Source organism: Arachis hypogaea, chromosome 19 (genome assembly GCF_003086295.3).
Source record: "Arachis hypogaea cultivar Tifrunner chromosome 19, arahy.Tifrunner.gnm2.J5K5, whole genome shotgun sequence".
In the NCBI taxonomy this organism is placed as follows: domain Eukaryota; kingdom Viridiplantae; phylum Streptophyta; class Magnoliopsida; order Fabales; family Fabaceae; genus Arachis; species Arachis hypogaea.
In genome coordinates, this window is record NC_092054.1 from 152,859,976 (window position 1) to 152,881,113 (window position 21,138).

General features: G+C 33.0%; 3 protein-coding genes across 3 annotated transcripts; all 3 read right to left on the bottom strand.

Annotated features, from left to right (window-relative positions):
- Positions 1-4,144: 4,144 nt before the first annotated feature.
- Positions 4,145-7,706, bottom strand: LOC112779762 (ankyrin repeat-containing protein ITN1). The gene is made up of 4 exons (XM_025824100.2): positions 7,320-7,706; positions 6,702-7,181; positions 5,646-6,055; positions 4,145-5,272 (listed from the first exon to the last, which is right to left on the bottom strand). The coding sequence occupies exons 1-4, from the start codon at positions 7,342-7,344 to the stop codon at positions 4,439-4,441; spliced, it is 1,749 nt and encodes a 582-aa protein (XP_025679885.1). The 5' UTR covers positions 7,345-7,706; the 3' UTR covers positions 4,145-4,438.
- A 1,701-nt stretch (positions 7,707-9,407) lies between these two features.
- Positions 9,408-13,500, bottom strand: LOC112776463 (probable protein phosphatase 2C 11; the record flags this gene model as incomplete). The annotated part of the gene is given in 8 exon segments (XM_025820629.3): positions 9,408-9,932; positions 10,527-10,598; positions 10,702-10,793; positions 10,898-10,984; positions 11,214-11,372; positions 11,502-11,600; positions 12,335-12,477; positions 13,415-13,500. Coding segments are annotated over 8 exon segments (867 nt in total), but the record flags the coding sequence as incomplete, so codon positions are not given.
- Positions 13,501-16,604: 3,104 nt separating this feature from the next.
- Positions 16,605-18,489, bottom strand: LOC112779208 (3-ketoacyl-CoA synthase 19-like). Its single transcript, XM_025823453.3, has one exon. It carries the CDS (start codon positions 18,383-18,385, stop codon positions 16,925-16,927), a length of 1,461 nt encoding a protein of 486 aa, XP_025679238.1. The 5' UTR covers positions 18,386-18,489; the 3' UTR covers positions 16,605-16,924.
- Positions 18,490-21,138: the final 2,649 nt, after the last annotated feature.

The following is a 21,138-nucleotide window of genomic DNA, read 5'->3' on the forward strand; positions in this document are numbered from 1 at the left end:
AGATTTTGATATTTAAATTAAGGGGAGTGCTATGGGAACAATATAAATTTTGAATAACATTTACTCTTTTAACCCTATTAATTCACATTGTTTACACATTGTTCAAAAATCTTATTGGTTACTTATACTTTTCTTTAAATTAAACACCGTCTTACGTATACAAATAAATTCTTCTTATTAGTGAAACAAACATCTTAATTAAATGTTCAATTCTATGTAGTATATATCACTTTAATTACTTATGAAACTCAAATACAGAATTCATTATTATGGAATTATGTACCAAAATACCCTTTCTTTTAGTAACATAAACATGAGGGAACTTGGCATTGACCTAATCCGAAAATGTTTGGTAACAAAAGAAAATCAGCCAAAAACAATTATAATTTACTTTATTTAACATTCATTAATTATTACGACAATTAATTAATACTAAATAAGACAAGTTTTGATTATTTTTTTTTTTTTGTTTACCTGGCATTACCCACCCAACCCAAGTGATGGCAAAAATAAAGGAGGAATCTTTTGAGGCATTCGGCTAATCATCACAGATTATGAGTAACAATTATGATTACTGTGGCATCACATATGTCTATTATATTAGTCCCTTGGCAACTATAATTAAAAAGAATTTAATTTACACATAAATATTTACATCAAGATATCTTCGTAGAAAATAATAATTAAGATATTAATATTTAATATATATTATATAAATAATTTAATTAAATATATTAAATTGTCTAACAATTTTTAATTAATATTTTTATATAAGAATATCTTTACATAAATAATTACTTTAAATAGATATTGCCTTTAATTTTAATTTAATGTCTGGTGGAAAAAAATTCATGGATGAGGATAACTTAATTAAATTAAAGCAAAGGTATTCTATAATCTATGGTATTGACAAAGAAAAAAAAAACTGTCAGAGAAATAGAAAGACAAAAAGAAGTTAACTTCATACGTACGAGAGTTATGTTAAATTAATCACATTTTATTTGAAAATATATATATATATATCCTTCATCATAGCAGACAAAGTTAGGAACAGCTTTTCAGGTGATGCTTCTTTTCCGATTTGTTTCTACTTTGACAGTGGCTAGTTCTATGTTAACCAAACATTAAACATTTAAACTTAATGAAATAATAATAACAATAATAATAAAATGTTGTCATTAGTAGTTTCATAATATCTTGGAAGCTAGACAAAAACAATAGAATTCCCCAAGGATTTAAATGTTAACACTAAAAATCTTCTCTTTAATTATATTTAGAAGAACTTTAAGGTGACAATGGGAATTTCTTTAATTACTGTTATATTTCCCAAAGTTTATTTGTTTATTATGAAATGGAAATAAAAAAGAGGAGAACATGGTTAGCAAGTAACGCAATAAGCTATAAGAAGAAGCAAGCATACATCATGATTTCCGTTTGCTTTCATGTGAGTGTGTTTTGAAATTTTGATAGTGCTTTCATGTGTGTCTCAGATTCAGTTAGTGACTTGGTGTTTGTTTAATTATGTTGTAAAAATTTAAAAAAATCCAATTGCTGCTCCTTATATTTCAATACCCGGTTTCAGTGGTATGATTTCAACCAATGTGTTTTCCTTTAATTCCTAACTAATTCAGCTTCTTATCATGATCACTGATTTTTTTTTAAATTATTGGCACAATTGTAACAAATTATTTTTAGTTATATATTCTAGGGGTGAGCACGGATCGAGTTGGTTCGGATTTATGGTGAAATTAGAATCGAACTAATTGAATTGTAATTGGTTCGGTTTGGTTCGAATTTACGTTTGTTTTGTGCATGTACCCGAACCAAACCAAACCGATTAAGAATGACGTGATTTGGTTCGGATCCACGGGTTCTGCACCCAAAAATCATTATTCGAACCAATTATTAGAGAGAGTTATTGGTTTGGTTCAGGTCGGACCCGATTACCCATTGGTTCTAGAACCAATTTAATTAGTTTGGTTCGGTTTCGGACGAGTAATCGGGTACCCGCTATCCGTGCTCACCCCTAATATATTCGCGAGTTTAATTTCGATGCACTGACAATGTAAAGCGTATCCGTGCTCACCCCTAATATATTCGCGAGTTTAATTTCGATGCACTGACAATGTAAAGCGTTTTACACAGTCGTGCAATCAGACCCGTTCTTTTGGATGACTATTCACGCAATCAATGTAAAAGGTAGTTATTTTCATTGATGTGGCATTATGTAATTAGATGCACGTATAAAATTATTTTACACTAACAATGCATCAAAATTAAATTATATATTCATAACAAAAGCGTGGTTTACTAATTTCATTAAAAACAAAATTCCTTGATTATGATATATATCAACTTTTATGTGATTTTGTTATTCTTATATCTACACATGCAATGATCTTCGCTTAGGGGAAAAAAAAAACAACAAAACAACAAAAACTTTTCAAGTTACAACCACCCCAATTGGCCAGATGCCATGCCACCAATTCCAATCATTTAGACAATGCCAACTCAGAACATATGCTATTTCTGTTTGGATTGGAATTTCAAGTTCATAATTTGGACATGAGCTTTTTCTTAAACCATAATTTGAAACTTTTCAGACATAAAAACAAGCATGCTATCAGCAACAGACCCAAAATTTATATATTATACTCAGTTATATCCTCATCAGCCGTGTACTTTTATTTTCGTATAAGGACGGCTACACATACAAATTTTTTGGTATACAAGTTTATATAAATTGGTCCAAGCCTAATAAAAACAATTTTCAATTTAGATTACGTGTAAACACGCGCTTCTCTAACTCTTTAATAGTGCAAACGGTTCTTCTCCCTCAATTAAAACCGCAACGCTCAAAATTTAAATAAGGATCAAAATCTCTCAAAAAGTTTCTCAAAATCGTCGCAAAAAATGAAGGAAGTTGCGAAGCTGAATTCGAAAAGAATTATGAGAAAATGAAATAAGAAGATGAAGAAGAAGCCGCAGAACTTATCAGCACACATACACCGAAAATTCTTAAACAATACACTTAAATATCTTCGTGTTACACTGAAATTTGTTGCAAATACAGAAAAATATTTCCTTTAATGCAAAACTTTTACATTACATTCAATTCAAACCATCAACGATGAACAACAATTTTCACAAACAAAAACAACATTATTCACCTACAAAATCATAAACTACTAACGAAAACATTAACTAGAATTGAACCACACCTCAGCCACTTGATTTGATTCAAAACAATAATCAATTTCGTTCTGGTTCAATTGACAATCTGAACTTGAATTATTCATTATTTTCAACAACGAGATAACTGTTCAAAATTGATTTTAGAACTTGATTTCAAAAACATAGAGAACGAACATAAAAAACGCAGGGAACGCAGAGATGAAAGAGAACATAAATAAAAAACGTTGAGAAAATTTGAAAACGAAAACGAAATCCTTTCAAAAAATGTAGTTATATATTCGCACGATGATTGAAAAGTTAGTTAGATAGTAGCGCGTGAGGTGAATTAAGTTAAAGAGACTTGTATTGACTTGTATGAAATAATAACTTGTATATGGAGAATATATTTTCATATAACCAACTTATCGATTAATTATTGTAAAGTTATACAAGGAAAATATTTGGGTTAATGATCAGAATATTTCTTAAAAGAAATAATCAAAATAGCTCTTGAAAAATCATGAATATATCAATTTTTTGGTCCTTGCAAAAATTAAATGGTTCAAATTTGTCTTTGAAAAATACATTTGTCAATTAAAGGATGACATATTACAAACTAATTAATGTCATGTGTCATTGTTTAACTAACGAAACACAGTGATCTTTCAGGGATCATTTTAACTATAAACCGAAAATAGGAAAAAAATTATATAGCATATTTCCTTCATATTCCCATTATATATAATAATAGTTAACTCAGAGAAACATATGTTGACTATGGCATCTAAAATTTGTGTAATTCTTTCTATGCACTTGTCTCCATTACAGGACAAACAGATAACTTGCATTACTATCACAACCTCTTGTCAGCAATACAACATTTTGATGCAGTTATGAAGTCTAGGTCAGGGGTGGTGATGACTTGTCCCCAACACATTTCTAGTAACAAAACTTGAGCAACAAACAGGGATGGCAACCATAGATATTTTGACAATATATTGATACATAAATTAGAATTAGAGCACAGTTCTATTGATTTTTCCCACAGGTACATACTCAGAAAAGTTGCATTGCTTCATGATCCTACAACAATTGCTAAGAGAATAAACAAAACTGTACAGTGTGCAACACAAGAAGCATTAGAGTTTTCTTGGTGAACTCTTACAGCATTAATGACTTGGAAGGTGCAAATTCAAAATACCGGTCAATGTCATCTCTTTTTCTTGTGATCCTCGGGGGTTGCGAGTTCCAAAAAAAAATAAAATCAAAGGGCATATATCCGATCAACCTCGGAGTTGGAGAAATCTGAATGAGGCCAAGAGTTGGATCCGCTCCTCCTAGCTAGCTGCTTCTCCTTCTTCCTCATTGATCTGGTTCTCTTCGACCTCACGACATAGAAAGTCATGGTGCCAAGGACTCCGGATATTATCACTCCTCCAACTACTGTAACCAGGACTGCGGCCCACTCGTGCTTTCGACCCACGATAATGTACGAAGAGGCAATAAATGCCACCGAAGTACATACAGAAGCCAACCACATCAGCTTGTTAATCACCTCCACCACCCTTTTTTCTGCTTTAGTTTCACCTCTAACCAAGGTAATTTGGACAACCACAACAGCCAAAGATGTAAAAAGTGCAATAGCATTGAAGATGAAGAAGATTTTGAAAGTAGCATAACTTGCTACCACTGCCCGACCACTATCATCATCCCCACCAGGCACAGTGAATATAGCGGCGAAAGCAACTGTAGCAAACAATACAGCCACCACAGTCACCGAGTTTGTGGCATTGTTGATTCCTTCCCTATGGAGCTTCCTTAGCTCTTTGGAAATATTATGAACATTCTTGTTGGTTTTTCTGGTTTGTTCAAGTTGCGTGTGAACATCTTTCTTAATTTGAGTAACAGTTTTCCTCAGTTCATCCCTTGGTTGGTTGAGCTCATTAGCTCTAAGCGCACCATATCGACATAAACAGTCCTTCATGTCTGTTGACTCTTCAGAGAGGGGAAGATTTTCAGCAATGTCAAGGGCTGTTTTGTGGTCCCTGGTTAATGCGTTAACATTGGTGTCTGGCAGAAGCAATAACTCATTCACTATCTGTGGAGTAAAATGAGCAACAACTTTGTCAGATTTTTCATTTGAGAAAATATCATGGATGGATGGATGGAATGTATGTAAATTCAAGAAAGAAAATTTAAATACATAAGACCCTATATTTCCAGACAAATTCAGGCCAAACTATACTAAATCAGCAGCTTCATTTGCATTTTTAACAGTTAATATTTGTACCCGATGTTCCAAGGTGGACAAGTAAGTAAACAGCTATAAGGCATATTTAAGTATCCTACTAGGGGGATAATAACACATTTTTAGCCATGTGTATGAATCCCATAAAACTAAAATCATTTGTGTTTCTCATGACCTCATCTATACGTAAGGTGCTTGTAAAGTTGTGCCAGTTTTGACATACCTCAACTCGCTTTTTCCTGGTAGCTACATGTAATGCGGTGTTGCCAAACTTGTCAGGAAGCATAACGATGGCAGCATCTGCATCAAGAAGCAATTTTACCACATCACAGCTTTGCCCTTTTACAGCCATATGCAATGCCGTCTGCCCTTTCTTGTCGGTCCTCCGTGCCAATTGTGGATCTTTACTGAGCAACGCTTTTACGATCTCTACATGGCCCTGGCGGGCAGCTAAGTGCAAGGCATTTTTTCCATTGGACCTAGCAATTTCCAACAAGCTACAGTCTTTTGAAAGCAATTCTTTCACCACTTCTGTGTGGCCTCTTGTAGCTGCTGTTATAAGTGGAGTAGCATTCGATGGACCAACTGTTTTGCTTAACCCGGGATCATAATCTAGTAAAACCTGGACGATGGCTGCAAAAGAAAAACTATATGTATTAAAAAGGATGAGTAAGAAAAGAGTACACACATATAGAATTTATGATTAGACAAAATACAACAATTAAACCCTTATAGGATTAGCACATAACCCATCAATTAACTTGCGAAAGTTATCTAAACATTTGGCCTAGAAGGCTCCTCGACACATATCACCACAGAACATTGACATCATATACATTTCGTCTCCCACTCCCTCTCCTATTATTTTGTTTCTCAATTACCACAAGTGCCATAAGACTTACTTCCAATCAACCATGGGAGTCCAAGAGCTATGCAGTCTCCGAACAAGAATACCTTTCCTAGAATCAGAACTTCCATTGTTGCCTCAGAGGTCCAAATTACTAATTACTTCAACCAATTCCTTGTGTGAATCAAGAATATAACTATTGCTTTTCTTTAGTTAATACAACATAAATAGTCAGTACAACTCACTTCATAAATAAAAGATCTACCCTCGGATGCAAAACAACAACAAAACTGCTTCGATATCCTACACCTACTCACCTAATTGGACTAACCAGTTGTAGCAGAACAACTACAATCAGCACAAGAGTGAAAATAACAATTAAAATACCATCTAACAATGCAAACAAATCACAATTCAGAATTCAGAAATTACCATGGTGGCCTTGACTAGCAGCAATATGCAAGGGATCAAAGCCAGATCGATTCTTCTTGGAAACAGTTTCTTTACTGGAATGCATCAACAACTCTTTGACAACATCAAGGTGACCCTTTTCAGCAGCAGTGAAGAGAGGAGTCTCTCCGAGCTCGTTCTCTTCGTTAACAACGGAGGCCCTCACCTCAGCGATCTCAGCGTTGAGTTCATCGCCGCTAAGAGTCCCAATAATCTGAGAATCGATGTCCAAAAGGATCTGCTTCACCGCACCAAGATCACCCTTTTGAGCCGCCAAGTGAAGCTCCGTGTCGTTGTGCCGCCCAGTCACCTGCTTCACATACTTCTTCTTCCCCGCCTGGTCGATTCGCTTCCCGGAGTTTGATAACACCAGCGCCGGCGCCGTCGCCGACGAAGGAGACGGAGACGGCGATATCTCAGAGATAGCGCTGTTGATGCTGTTCTCCCTTTGAACTTGAGCTCCTGAAAACAAAAACAAACACGAGGAGTAAACAAAAGAGGCAAAAGGGTCTCAGAAAAACGAAAGCTTTGTTGATTGAGAGCTGCAGATAGCGAAAAGCAAAGAACTTTGAAGTGAAGTAACAGAAGAAAGAGAAAAACCTGGTTGGTTGAGGTTGGAAGCCATGGAAATTGTGGAAGAAGAAGAAGAAGAAGAAGAAGGAGAGAACGTTTAGCAAGTCATACAGATGAAGGATAAAGTGATTCGATTCTGTGATTAGAGAGAGATGGTAAAGAAAAATGATTTGGGGAAGCAGACACACAGAGGAAAGTGAGGGGAAAGAGAGGGGGAGACAAGAAGGAGAAACACATTTTGGATATTCCTTTTTCTTTTTCTCCTTTTTTTTTTTTTTTGTAATTCCATATTTTTTTTCTGCAAATTATTCATCTCCGAAAATTAATCTGAGAAAGAATGTAACGTGAATTAGAGTTTTCAATTCTTTACATTTTGGGATATTCGTCTTGACTGTCGGGTTGGATACCGTGTCCAACCAAAAAAGTTATTAGGATTTAGTTAATATATGTTTAAAGGATATATAATAAATTTATTATTAATAAAAATTTTAAATTTTTTATTTAATAAATCAAAATATATATATATTAAAAATTAAATTTTTATATTTTTAATAAAAACTTTTTTAATTCATAATTTTAACATATATTTGTAAGATATAAAATAAATAAACTATTATTATTATTATTATTATTATTATTAAGACAACTAAATATGATACTTTATTGAATAATAAAGAATACAAATACTGTATTGGATAGTCATCAACATTTTCTTTCTAGCGATGAAGATTTTCAGTTTTATTGGTAACGCAAGATAATATTTGTTACTCAAAGACTCTACTCTGAGAGTGACATAATAATATAGAAATTTGGATGATTCTAGCGATGGCAAGTGAAGAAAAAATTATTGATAAATGGATGTAAATTTTCAACATAGATATTTATTTAATGTAAACTAGACAATATTAAAAATATAGAATCTGACCCCCAAAAGAAAAAGAAATGTACTAATAATCTAATATACATCAGCGTTAATTTATTTAGTTAAAGAACACAACATTAATTAATTTGATCATAGATAACCAAATATATCTAGATTACTGTAATTTATTTTGTGAAGAAGGAAAGGAAAGGTGTTAATAGTCAATAATCGGAGTTTGATGAGATGAGACCATCATTGAACTTAACTGACCCATTTATAATGCTTTATGAGCGTGCGCCGTCACAATGGAAGAGTCTTAAGTCTTTTAATCTTTTAATTTACTTTATCTACTCCAAAACATCACAAATCACACATGCATTTCCTTATTGAAAAATGAATATTAGTTGAACTCATGACTCCATACTCCTCAGCTAATTAAACATTACTTAATTTGTTTGTAGCTTGAGCCAGATAATTACAAATATAATAAAATTATCCAACCGGTTTGGGGACAAAAGACAAGGAATAATTGAAACAAAACCTGTGGGCTGGAGCGTTAGTCAATTAGTCATACACTATTCATATTGTGCTCTAATTCTGCACATTCGACAATGAATTAATCATTAAGAAATTTAGTATTATATTTTACATTTTATTCTTTGATATAGCCTAAATAATAAAAAAAAAAAAATTCAATTTTCAAGTGCTATTGTTATACAGTTTTGGAAAGCCCAAAAGCGACACTGATCACAAAAATTTTCTTGGAAGATTACGATTTTAATTTGCAATCTATTATATGTCTCCGTAAAATATGGCGAATAAAGAATATCTGGACACACCAAAATCAATTGATATATATATATATATATATATATATATATATATATATATATATATATTATTCGTAATGTATATTTTATATTTCGATATATATTTCATATTTACAATTAATTATTAATTAGTAATTAGTACATCTAATATGATTGATTTTGAATTCAGGTAACATATGAACATTAAAGTTAATAATATAAAGTAAAGACTTAAAAAATATATTGTTATATATTCAAAATTTACATGCAAATTTTACTAGAATGCCTTATTTAACTTTAGGAAAGCTTCGAACCATGATTTACACAAAATGTTATATCTCTAGAAACTTCTTGTCTGAGCAGAGCCATAATATTGTAGTTCCAAATAGAATCCAAACATTTCTATACGCGAAATACTAAAAAAGAAGTAATGAAGTTCAATCATTTGCAAGAAGAAACAATGCGTGTGTATTTATATTTCGTGAGATTTACATGCAACACAACCCAGGTTTGACTTCAATAGCACCACGCTTTCATTTTAGGGTGTTGGAGTTGGAGGGTTTAACAACATAACAAACAAACAAATAGAATATCATGTGTATCAATGAAGGGAACAAGTCTTCCAACATAAAACTGGATTCTGGAGATGGAGCTTTCATCCTTCAAGGGTAAAATCAAATGCATCTATAACTATTTCCTTATCTGAATAAAATATATAAAACTGCACCGTCAAGAAGAGAAAAAATTAAGAGAAGTAATACACTCCAACATAAGAAAACTACAAAATGAGTGGATTTCAGTTCATAGAAATGGCAGACACCTGAAAAGCATGGAGTCGGATCAGGAGAGATCAAATCGAACAACGACACAAGTGATGTTGTCTGAGCTTCCTCGCGCATAAGCTTCTTTAATGAGTTCTCTGGACGCCACTTCTGCATCTGTGATATTTTGTACTAAAGACACCGCCTCCTGAAATAGTAGGGACGACATGTAGGCAAAAAACGAAAGCATTCACAAGGCTAAATAATTGAAACTAAAACTGAAAATCCAAGTTTGAATCTACAGCGTTTCAAAATCACATGTGGCATGGGAAATTTCATGCATTGACTATGAAAAATTGTAAACACATATCCGTTCCATCTCCCCTCTTAAATCAAGAAGGAAGGGCCTTGAAGACTGCTACGAGTGCACATGTAGAGTAGAGAAATTTAAACATGAGACCGCTATAAACCTTAATACGAACAACTTCATTCACTTGGAACACAGCACAATTTTGGCTGATTGGCATATAAAATTATATCATGAACGCCAAAAACTTCCTAAATTGCATCTATACTTGCACTACCAAGGTTGTATGCAGCAAAAAAGAGGACACACAATGAAGACGGCAAGCATGGAGACTACCAAGTACAAGGTGCACATGCACTTGTAACCATAGTTCAGCTTTGGTACAGAGTAGTGGCACTCAGCAGTGAACAGTGATTACCAAAAACATATGAAAGTTCACAAGATCAAGCGTGTCATTTATGGTCAAATATAGTATAGCTTGTAAGATGAACTCACCTTGTTTGATATGACATTCCAAAGACCATCACTGGCGATTATGATAAAATCCACACCATCTATTTCTTCTTCCTAAGCCAGAACAGTTGCAACAAGGGGGGGAAATCAGCTGACATAATATCTATACATCACTGGAATACAAATGGGTGATAATCAGATGTATGGGGTTAACAACCTTAATCTCTGGGTCAGCAACAACGTATGGTTTAAGAAGTTTATCTCCAAATGCACGGGAAACAGCAAGAACACCACCAACCCTCCATGTCCCTGAATCAATAACCAGCTAGTTAAACTATTTATTGCTATCATTAGTTTATTGCAAACCAAAATAAAAAGAATGGATGTTAACACCAGTGCATAATGAAACCCACCTGCCCAAATTATGAATCCCCCTGCCTCCTCAATCCTTTGACGCTCATCAGATCTATCAGGTTTGTGATCGATAGACAAAGGAACAGCTACAGTAAAACAATACACTCATAAGTCATAACAGTGAAAAGCAGAAGAATAAAATAACAGGGATGAGGGAAGAGGGAATTATTTTGCTTGAGCTATTTTGGAGTGGAAATTTACTATGTATTTGACAAGCATATCACCAAAATTGGGCTAAAAGAAATACGCCGAATAATCCCCTTCACTCAGCACCAAATTCAGATAAATCCCGCACATAAGTGACACAGTACCAACCTGTACCAGCTCTGGATGCAACTACTCTGGAATCGCCAACATTTGCAACAAGAATTCGGTCGCCCAACAACATAGCTGTTGATGCAGTGGACCCAGCATCCCTCTGATGGCCCTTTTCCTCATTGAGATAATCAACATCTGTCTGTTTAAATGCTTCAACTGCAATAACAAATCAGCAGGCAATAAACATACTATGTTTAGAGACCATCCATGTGGCAAATCAGACCACTATAGTGGCATATAATATTTTGCACTACAAGGTATATTTTATATGATAGTATTTCATACCAATAGCAGTCTTTGTGTCTTTGATAAAGTCAGGATGGCTACTTAAATTTTTAAACAGATTATCCTTCAGGTATTCTGCAGTTCGGGAACCTCCATGACCTAAAAAGAAAAAAGAAATAAATTTAATAGATGCATGAAAAGGACATGTCAATGAGGAATAAACTGCACATTCTTCAATTTTAGTACAAAATTTGATCTACACAGGCTTAAAAACTTTCCAGTATTACAATTACTTGCTCCGTGCTACAATGAGCATTGGTGAATTTCTGTTGATACATGCTACTGTTTAGTCTTTAATATGGGTAAATTCCTAATCCCAATCTTATAGGAGTCTTACTAGCTGTCTTTTGCCGGTATAAATAATATGCTTTTCTCCATTTGGGCTAACCTATACCATGTATAAGTCCTAATTATGCTGCTCACTAACAGTTCAAAATGGAGAATTTCAGAAGATCATCCAACTGGCTCATTTCAAGTACTCTACTCTGTCTCGTCACTTAATAACTGAACCCTAAAGGCCTTTTCCAAAAGATTCGAGACAACAGTCAAACAACATCAAAGCTGTAAAGACACACCATGAGTCCATAATTATGACAACAACATCTCACCAACGGATAAAGCCAATGGCCTGGACAAGATTGCAATAGTGAGCATACAAGTTATAAAGGTAAAACAGAATCACCAATTTCTTAATGTTATGTCTGACAAGTAAACATCCTACAATAACACTGTAAAATGGCTATATTGCAACCGAAATCAATAACGCCATTGAAAAAAATGGAATGACATCAAGGCTAGGCTTCAGAGATATAGAACAGAAACATTACACATACCATCAAAAACACCAAAAAAGGCAACAGTCTGACCATCAACCTCTGATATCTTGGTCTCAAAAAAATCCTCCATTGAAGACCTTTTACCCTTGAAACTGGAATATCCATAGCTAAATCTTCCATTTCGACTTCCAGAGAGAAAGCTAAAATAAAAACCAAGCACTTCACTCGTTTCAATTTTTTATTTCCAATATTAGAGAGATCAAAGGCCATTAAACAACTTCACTAAAAAAAAATAAAAGATAAACAGATGGTGGCAAACAAAAATTAACTGAATTTCAAGAATCCCTAGTTTTTTCCTCCAGACCAAGATTACTTATAGCTGTTGACAATAACTTTGAATAATTGGACTAATTACCACTCCTTTCCATGACCCCTGCTCTACTCAGACATGCTTGCCTGGTATAAGATCAAATAACGTTTATGATTTAACCAGGAAAGGTTTTCCAAATTAGACAACGATCTTTTCACATGAGTACTTACTAAATCGTCCGTTTTCCCAATTTTTTCCATCCTACATCCCTGTTTTGGATCATGGATACCATACTATATTTCCCATTTTAAAAGCATAGAAACTTATGGCTTATCTTAACAGCAATAGAGTCTGAAGTCATTCTATACATATAACTTACAAATATTGACCAGATATTTATACATAAATATTGTGTGATAGATAGTGATACAAAAATTGGTTTTCAATGCATCGGTTATTTTCTTGAGGGATTTGGCAAAAAACTGGTGCAGAGTTTCTTAATTGCAATGACAAAATTGTAATAATAAAACAGTTAATAACAAGAAGCCTAGTTGCAACAACCGTAGAAAATGCTATAACCTAACATAGAGTCACATATAAATTAAACAAAACGTCAATTCCTTCCATGAAATTTTCAGAATGGCAGATAGGCACCTACCTTATTAAATTTGGATGCGGTGAATTATGATTACAAATTATTATTATTGTTATTGTAGACATGTTAATTCACGTCGAAGTTTTTTTTTTTTTTTTTTTTTTAATTTCAAAGTCGAAGACATAACCGGAAATTGAATGAAAGACGGGAAGAGAATGAATGAATAAGGAACCTGATGCCACCACCGCTGAAGAGAGAATCGTGATCCTTCGACGACATCACAATGTTGGGTGCTGCCGGCGGTGCGGGCCGATCATCCCTTGAAGAAGAAGAAGCTGCAGCTCGGGCCGCGGTGGCGGAACGGTCTTCCTTATTAGAAATCATTATTGTTACTATTCGCTATTTTCATCCTTTTTATTTATTTATTTTTGGTTCTGGTTATCGTTCTTTTTAGCACCACCCTCTTCCTACCTCGTTCATTCTACTACCCCCTCCTCTTTTTTTATTCAACATTTTCCGGTTTTCCCCTCTTCTCTTCTTTCCTTTATTTATTTATTTTTAAATATATTTTTTTTTTCTCTTTGTCGCTCTGTTCCTTTTTTTTTGGGTCAGAGTGTCGCTCTGTCTAAAGCTAAGGCTATTACTGTTACGTGGGCCTCGGTCCGGCCCAATATTTGAAAATGAGAAATTCTAAAAAGTCAACTATAGCATAATCTTTCCCACTTCACCTAGAAGTTTCGATTTTAAAACTCATACGTTACAACTATCTGGGTTCAGGATTCGGTGGTCCAGGAACCTTTGGACCACTTAGTGGTCCAAGTAAAAAAACATGCTTTTTAAGATTTTTTAACAACTGTTACATAGTCCTTTAACTAATTTTAATTATAAATTGACCCTATATATTTTATATAATTATAAAAATGATTTTTTATTTTATAAATAATTAATTTATTATAAATTTATCATGTTCATTAACAATCAAATACAAAAACAACAACAATTAGATCATCCATAGATCCCAATTTTCTTAAAATATTACATTCGATCCGAGACGTTCTTGAGGAGTCTGTATCTTTTTTGGTACATAAGTTATAGACTTATAGTTAACTCTTTTTTGTTTTTAATTTTAAAATTTTAAAAAATAAAGATAGTGGAAAGTTGTTAAAAATTAGTTAACTCATTCTGTTCTTACCGTAATTAAACTTGAGAGTTGACTTTGACTAAAAAAATTTGGCAGTTGACTAATAAAAAGAAAAAATGTAAATATTACAAAAAATTAATAAATAATTCTTTATTTTATTTAAAAATTCAAAGTAATCCCTACTTCCGAAAAATAAAAACGAAACGCAATGTAATATTTTATATATAAATTTAATTTTGATGCTATGTTAATGTAAAATAAGAAGTGTTAGAAAATTAGTAATTTTTTTGAATTGTAGTTATTAATTAGTTATTATTAATATTTTTAATGGTGTGAAATTTTTTTTTTTTTGTTAAGTGCTGGCCAAATTTTAAGAAAAGTGATGATGCCCTAAATTTTCTCATGTAAAATTATTTTACATGTACATTTAACACATTAAAAAAATAACTATCTTTTAATTACATTAACGATATAAATGGTCATCCAAGAAAACAACGAACAGTAATTATACGACTGAATAAAATATTTTACACGAGTGCTAGGAGCCGTATGTTTTGTGATTTATAGTCATTAATTAGTTATCATTAATATTTGTAATGCTGTAAAATTATATCTAATAGTATGAAATTATTTTTTTTTTGTTGGTTTAATATTGACCAAAATTTAATAAAAATACTGATCCTTTAAATTTTCTCATTTTATACCGTTAATACGTTAAAATTAAACTCTTTATACTATTCTTAGAAATTGTACCTTCAACGATCATCCTTATTCCTTGATGGTTGCTAGACTGCCTAGACATGCATATTGCTGGTCCATGCAAATTATATTTTAAGTCCTCAATTGCACATTGCACATTGCACAACGTGCATGCCCCACTTTGTTGTGTTTTCAAACTTGTGATCATGAACCTAACCTGTGAGTCTCTCTTTGTGAAGTTTTTTTTCTTTCTTTCTTTATGTTGGGCACATTTCTGTATATAATAGTCCTTGATATTTCGTCTAAAACAAATTTAAAAACAAAACTATATATAGTATGCATTGACATTTTATAAATGTATATATTTAGGCAAATGCCTATACAGGACATCAATCAAGAGGCGTACGTACATGGACATAGTACAATAGATTAATTTATTTCGCCTCTAAAATATGTAGTTAGTTGGGGTTTTAATTCACTCCAACCATAATAATGATATATATTAGCCACTTATCCTTTTAATAGAAATATATATCTTTTAGGGGCATTAAATTAAAATGGGTGATAGTGGTAGCAAGTAGCGATCGTACGTGGCCACAGATTCTACATGAGATTATTATAGTGCCATTCATAGCCATGCATAACCCAGTGAATCACCAATAATAATCTATCTTCATTCATATTAATTGACTGGGCTAACACATACATAGAAGTAGAAGCTATTAGATGCTATTTTATATCTTTCCCGGGCCACCCTCTTTTTTTAATTAAGTGGTGACACATGTATGTGATAATGCACAGTTGAAGTAGTTCTAAACCAATTAATTCGACATATCATATATATATGCTGCGTAATTATATTGGTCACATTCTGATGCCGAATCTATTCCATAAGATCTTCATATAGCCACCATAGGCACATAATAGTAATAATAAAAACGCATAACAAAAAAGAAAGCTCCAATAAATGTACCAATAGGGACATGCAGCTTTAATTACCTTTGTTGACTTCTTTTTGTATTGTATATTTCTTCGTCAATTCATAGGGCCACCATGAAAATAATGTAAATGTGAATGGAAATTTATTGGGAGTTTCTATTGATATTTTTTCCTGTGGGTTATCGTACGTAACCCATTAATGCTTTTACCATTCTTTGGTAAAGCCGTAAAGCCGTAAAGGCAGTAATATATATACTGCGTGCGCCTCATTATTTATAATCTTATAAAAATAAATGGTCAAAATTAATTACTAATATAAAATAAAAAATAAATTAAATAATATATATATTTATATATTTTATTAATTTTATTAATATATATTTATATATAAATATTTTATTTTAAAGATTCGAATTTATAATTTTTAAATGAGTATGTAAAAATTATATCATTTAGGTTATAATTTGTCGATAGATATACATAATATTATTATCACAAAAAATGATATTTATATCAAATTTTATATTATATGCGTTTTTATGTATATTTTTTCTATGATATAAGAGAGAAATATTTTATCGTCTTTTATTTCTTACCAATGATTTTTAATGTAAGAAATTAAAATATATAAAAAAAAGAGATGTACACAAAAATAATATATATCATTCTTCTATTTTTACAGCAAGTTTACTATTTAATTAATTTGATAAACAAATTAAACCCTACACTACTTGCTTTCCCTTTAATTTGATGACCAACAATTACATATATATATTTAGTAAAACTGTATGTTTAGTAAAAAATAACTACTCACATCAAAATATTTTTTTCACGTAAAGAATCATTAGATGGATTAACATGTGCCATCTTTAAATTCTTAATGATCGCCTTTACACGAATTTATATTTTTACATGAACAGAAACTTATTTGAATAATCAATAATTAAGCGACATTAATGGTGTTTATCCCAAAGAAAACTTGGTATAATCGAACCTAACAAAGCTAAGATCCTCATCGTTGATCCAATCGTACTTGTCCTTGAAAGGGTTGGCGAGAGAAGCAGGAGGATAAGAATCAATGGAGTCCTTCCACACATTCTGATCCGACAAATCTTTCATAACTTCCCAAACGCAGTTATTACACTTGAAACCAGCACCAAGGCTTATCATCAATATCCGATCTCCCTTCTTCAACCTCTTCTTCGCTTCCATGTACCCAAGAACGTACCACAATCCACCGGCCGACGTGTTCCCCCACCGGTGCAGCGCCATCCTCGCCGGCTCAAGGTCATACTCATTCAGCCTCATTCCTTTCCCAACGCCGTCGATAACCGCTCTCCCTCCGGGGTGCACGCAAAAATGCTCTATCCCGCCTTGAAATTCAACCCTCCACCGCCAAGAACGTTGTTCATCAAGCTCCCTTCTTCGTCTTATTCTTGTTCCCAAGAAGAATCTCAAACTCTCAAGGTTCACCTTTCTTGATGCTTTTACGAACACAAACAGGAAGAATCTGACTCGCTCCCAGAGAGGGAGAATCTTTGGCGCCATTTCTTGGAGGTTAACGGTCAAGGCCAGAGCTGCTGACTTGACCAGACTCTTGGTTAACCGGAAACCGGCGTGGCCTTGCTCGTCTTCTACCTGTATGCAGCAACTGTAAGCTTCGTCGTCTGCACCGTACTGTGTTCTCTGCATGTGCTTGAGTTTGAGGATTGCGCGGTTCTTCATGCTTGGTTTGTTAGTGAAGAGCATTGAACAGCCGCCGGATCGGAAGAGGCAGTTAGAGAGCATCATCATCTTGTCCCTTCCGCAATACCAATGAGCACCGAGATCCTCCGTGCTAACCACGACGGCGATGGAGTTGGTGTAAGACTTAAAGAGCTGTTGCACTAAATCAATAGCAACCACGCTGGCACTGCACCCCATTCCAGAGAGATTGAAGCTCTTAACATTCTCTCGCATCTTGTAGCGGTTGACGATTCTCGAGGTGAGGGAAGGTGAGGGGGAGAATAAGGAGACATTGACGACGAGGATGTCGACGTCGGAGGGAGCGATTCCGGTGTTGTTGAAGAGGTTATCGAGGGTTTGGAACATGATCTCGTCGATCTCGTCGTGAATGTCTTTGAGAGTGGGGCATTCTTCTCTGCCGTCGAGAACGATTCGTGGGCAGTAAGTGTTCTCGCCGATGCCGGAGTTGACGATGGTTTTGAGGAGGAATCTGTACTCCTCTAAGCCAAGGTTTCTGTTGCGCATCACGATTCTTGTGCAGGAATCTGTGTCGAGTTTTGTGTCCTCTGGTGGCTTGAAGCATTCATAGGCCACCATGTAACATGATTTCCCTCTTCGATTCATAATCAGTAACTTGGAGAGGACATAGATTGAATACAACATTGGAACGGACAAGCATAAGATGAGAAGAACATCCATGGCTGCTCAAAAAGGAACAGTGAACAGTGGTGTTCTTTTCTTTTTATGTATCTGTGTGTTTTCAAGGTGCAAGAGTGCTACCTCTATATATAATAATAACAACATGCAAACAATTTTTACATCATCTCCTTGCAAATTATATTTTTAAAAAATAAGTTAAATAACACATGTATTTTTTTTTCCAAAGATAGGAGACTCGAATCCGCAACTTGGGAAGATCATGTCATTTGACCTATAACTCATTGCAACAATACATGTATTTAACATAAAATAAAATTTATGTGTAATTATTTTTATATAAATTAATAGTTAAAATTTTGAGATGATTTACGTATTAGACTAAATTATCATCTAATAATTCTTACTTATTTATTGATTATTACTCATAATTTTTTTTACGTAAATACAATAGTTATTGTGAAATATATCCAAGTAATATTTTAACTGTTATGTTGATACAAAAGAAAATTTATAGGAGAAATTATGATATTTACTTGGAGTGTGCAATGCAAGTGTACTACAAGAACACATTTACATCGACACATGAAGTATGAGTTTCAACCAAAACAAATTAAACTCTCTTACTGGACCAGACGATATTGACTTCTGCCTATTATAGTTCTTGCTTATTACCTCCATTTGGGAAAATATATAATTAAATTAAAATCTTGTTTATTATTATTTGAATATAGTGCTAGTTATTATTCGTGCTGTACAAACGGGTTCTCGTTGGAGTAGGTCAAAAGTTATAAATATTCTAGCAGGTGGACCATCCAACAAGGAGCTAGCAGCACAATTGTATTTGCACTGATCAATTTTTTTCTGTGTAGATATAATAATGAAAAAACTCTGTCATCTTTATAGTTCTTTACGGACACTTTGATTTGCATTTCAACTAACATCATCTATTGGGGTTCAGAAAATTGAATGACTCCTAGGTTAAAACAAGAACCAAATGAAAATAAATTAACCAGCTTCAATTCGATCTTATATTAGTCTCTAGCTACGTACTTCAATTGTTTCATTCAGTTAGACATGGCATGTGCCATCTTACTTAGCTTTAATATTGTTTGCTCTCTATTAAATTACATATATAGAAGCAGAACTCCTTCGCCATTAGGGTTTGTTCATTAAATATTAGTTACCTGTATATTTGTTGTGACGACTGATCAATGTTGCTAAATAAAATCGTTTAAAAAAAGTCACGAGTCAATATTTTTATTAAAATATTAAAATTTAGCCGAATTTAATCATAAAAAAAGTAAATAATTTTTATATTATTAAATTTTTTATATCATTAAATACTAATAATTATAATAATTGATATCTTTACAATCACAAATATACTTCCTACATTCTGTATGTTCAATTAACCATTATGGATCGAGAATAATATGCGAGAAGTTGCTTCATTTCCTTTCTTGCAATATCTTACTTTTTGTTAAATTAACGTTAGTGCACCTAGCCATGAACTACTCAGTAGAGTATATAAAGACAAAGAAATGAAAACAAAAATGAGCAAGAATAATGGAAGAAATGGGCATATGGCAGACAACTTGGCTCAAGTCACCGGAGAAACAATTAATTACTGATTATATGATCGACAGCCCGTCGGGCTTAAATAAAATTAATAATTATATATATAATCAATTATTAAATTAATTATTTATATAAAATATATATTAAATAAATTAAATAATTTATATATTTATATAAAGTATATATTGTCTAATTAATAATTATTTTTTATATATTATAGTATTTTAAAGATAAATATTCTTGTAAAGATATCTTTCACTTGAAGATAATATTATAAATAAGCTGTCCAATTACTAATTATTTCCGTATATAAACAGATTTCAATTTAAAAGTTAAGCGTACTTGATAATTTTATATAAGGTAGAGTTTGATTTTTGAAGGGTGACAGTGGAAAGTTGACAGATAATTATCTTTATTGTCACTACAGAAATCGTACATGAGATTTATTTCACCGCTATTCGTTCAATTTTTTTAAGTCTTGGATCTTTTCTTCGTTCGATAATTTCCCTCTTCCGTCTTCCATTCCGTCTTGAAGAGTAATTAGGACTAATTCAGCCAAGTTTTTATGTTCCAATTGATTTTTTTTATTATTATTCTAAAAAAATTTCTTTTTATAACATTGTAGATTCAATAGAAAATCTTTCTCATCCGTAATATTATCTTTATGTAAAAATGCCATTATCATAAATATTTAACATTTTTAAATAAAATATATAAGTATATAACCAACCAGTTGGGTTGGTCTGTGTTAGCTCACTATCCGCTTACAAAGTGTCGGGGGTTCGAATCCCGCCTTGTGCATGCAGCAACCCATTGGCCAGCGGCAACCCTTAAATGGAGCTCATACCCGGGATTAGTCCTTGACTGCCACTTGTCCAGTACGCAACTCGCTTAAAGACATAACAAGACGATATTTATGGGGTTTGTGGCTGATTGGTGATATATATATATCCAGTAAAAAATAATTGAACTTACTCATTCCTTTTAAGTTAGTTACATGCATTGAGATATTGATGACTTCGGTGTAAGTGTTAATATAGGTAGTTAGGTACCGCCAGCTACTCCATATTAACCAAGCGCCTTATTCAAAATTTCTTTTCATTTTTATTAATTAATAATATGACCAGCATAAACTTGCTAACATGCATCATATAGTGAAGGACAATACATAACAGTCCCGGGGTTTCCCTTTAAAAGGATGCAATTAGATCATA

Coding starts and splice junctions, on each gene's coding strand:
- LOC112779762 (XM_025824100.2), bottom strand. CDS start 7,344: ATGGCTTCCAACCTCAACCAACCAG. Junction 7,182..7,319: donor TTCCAACCTCAACCAACCAG/GTTTTTCTCTTT, acceptor TTTTGTTTTCAG/GAGCTCAAGTTCAAAGGGAG. Junction 5,273..5,645: donor CCAGGAAAAAGCGAGTTGAG/GTATGTCAAAAC, acceptor TTTACTCCACAG/ATAGTGAATGAGTTATTGCT.
- LOC112779208 (XM_025823453.3), bottom strand. CDS start 18,385: ATGGATGTTCTTCTCATCTTATGCTTGTCCGTTCCAATGTTGTATTCA.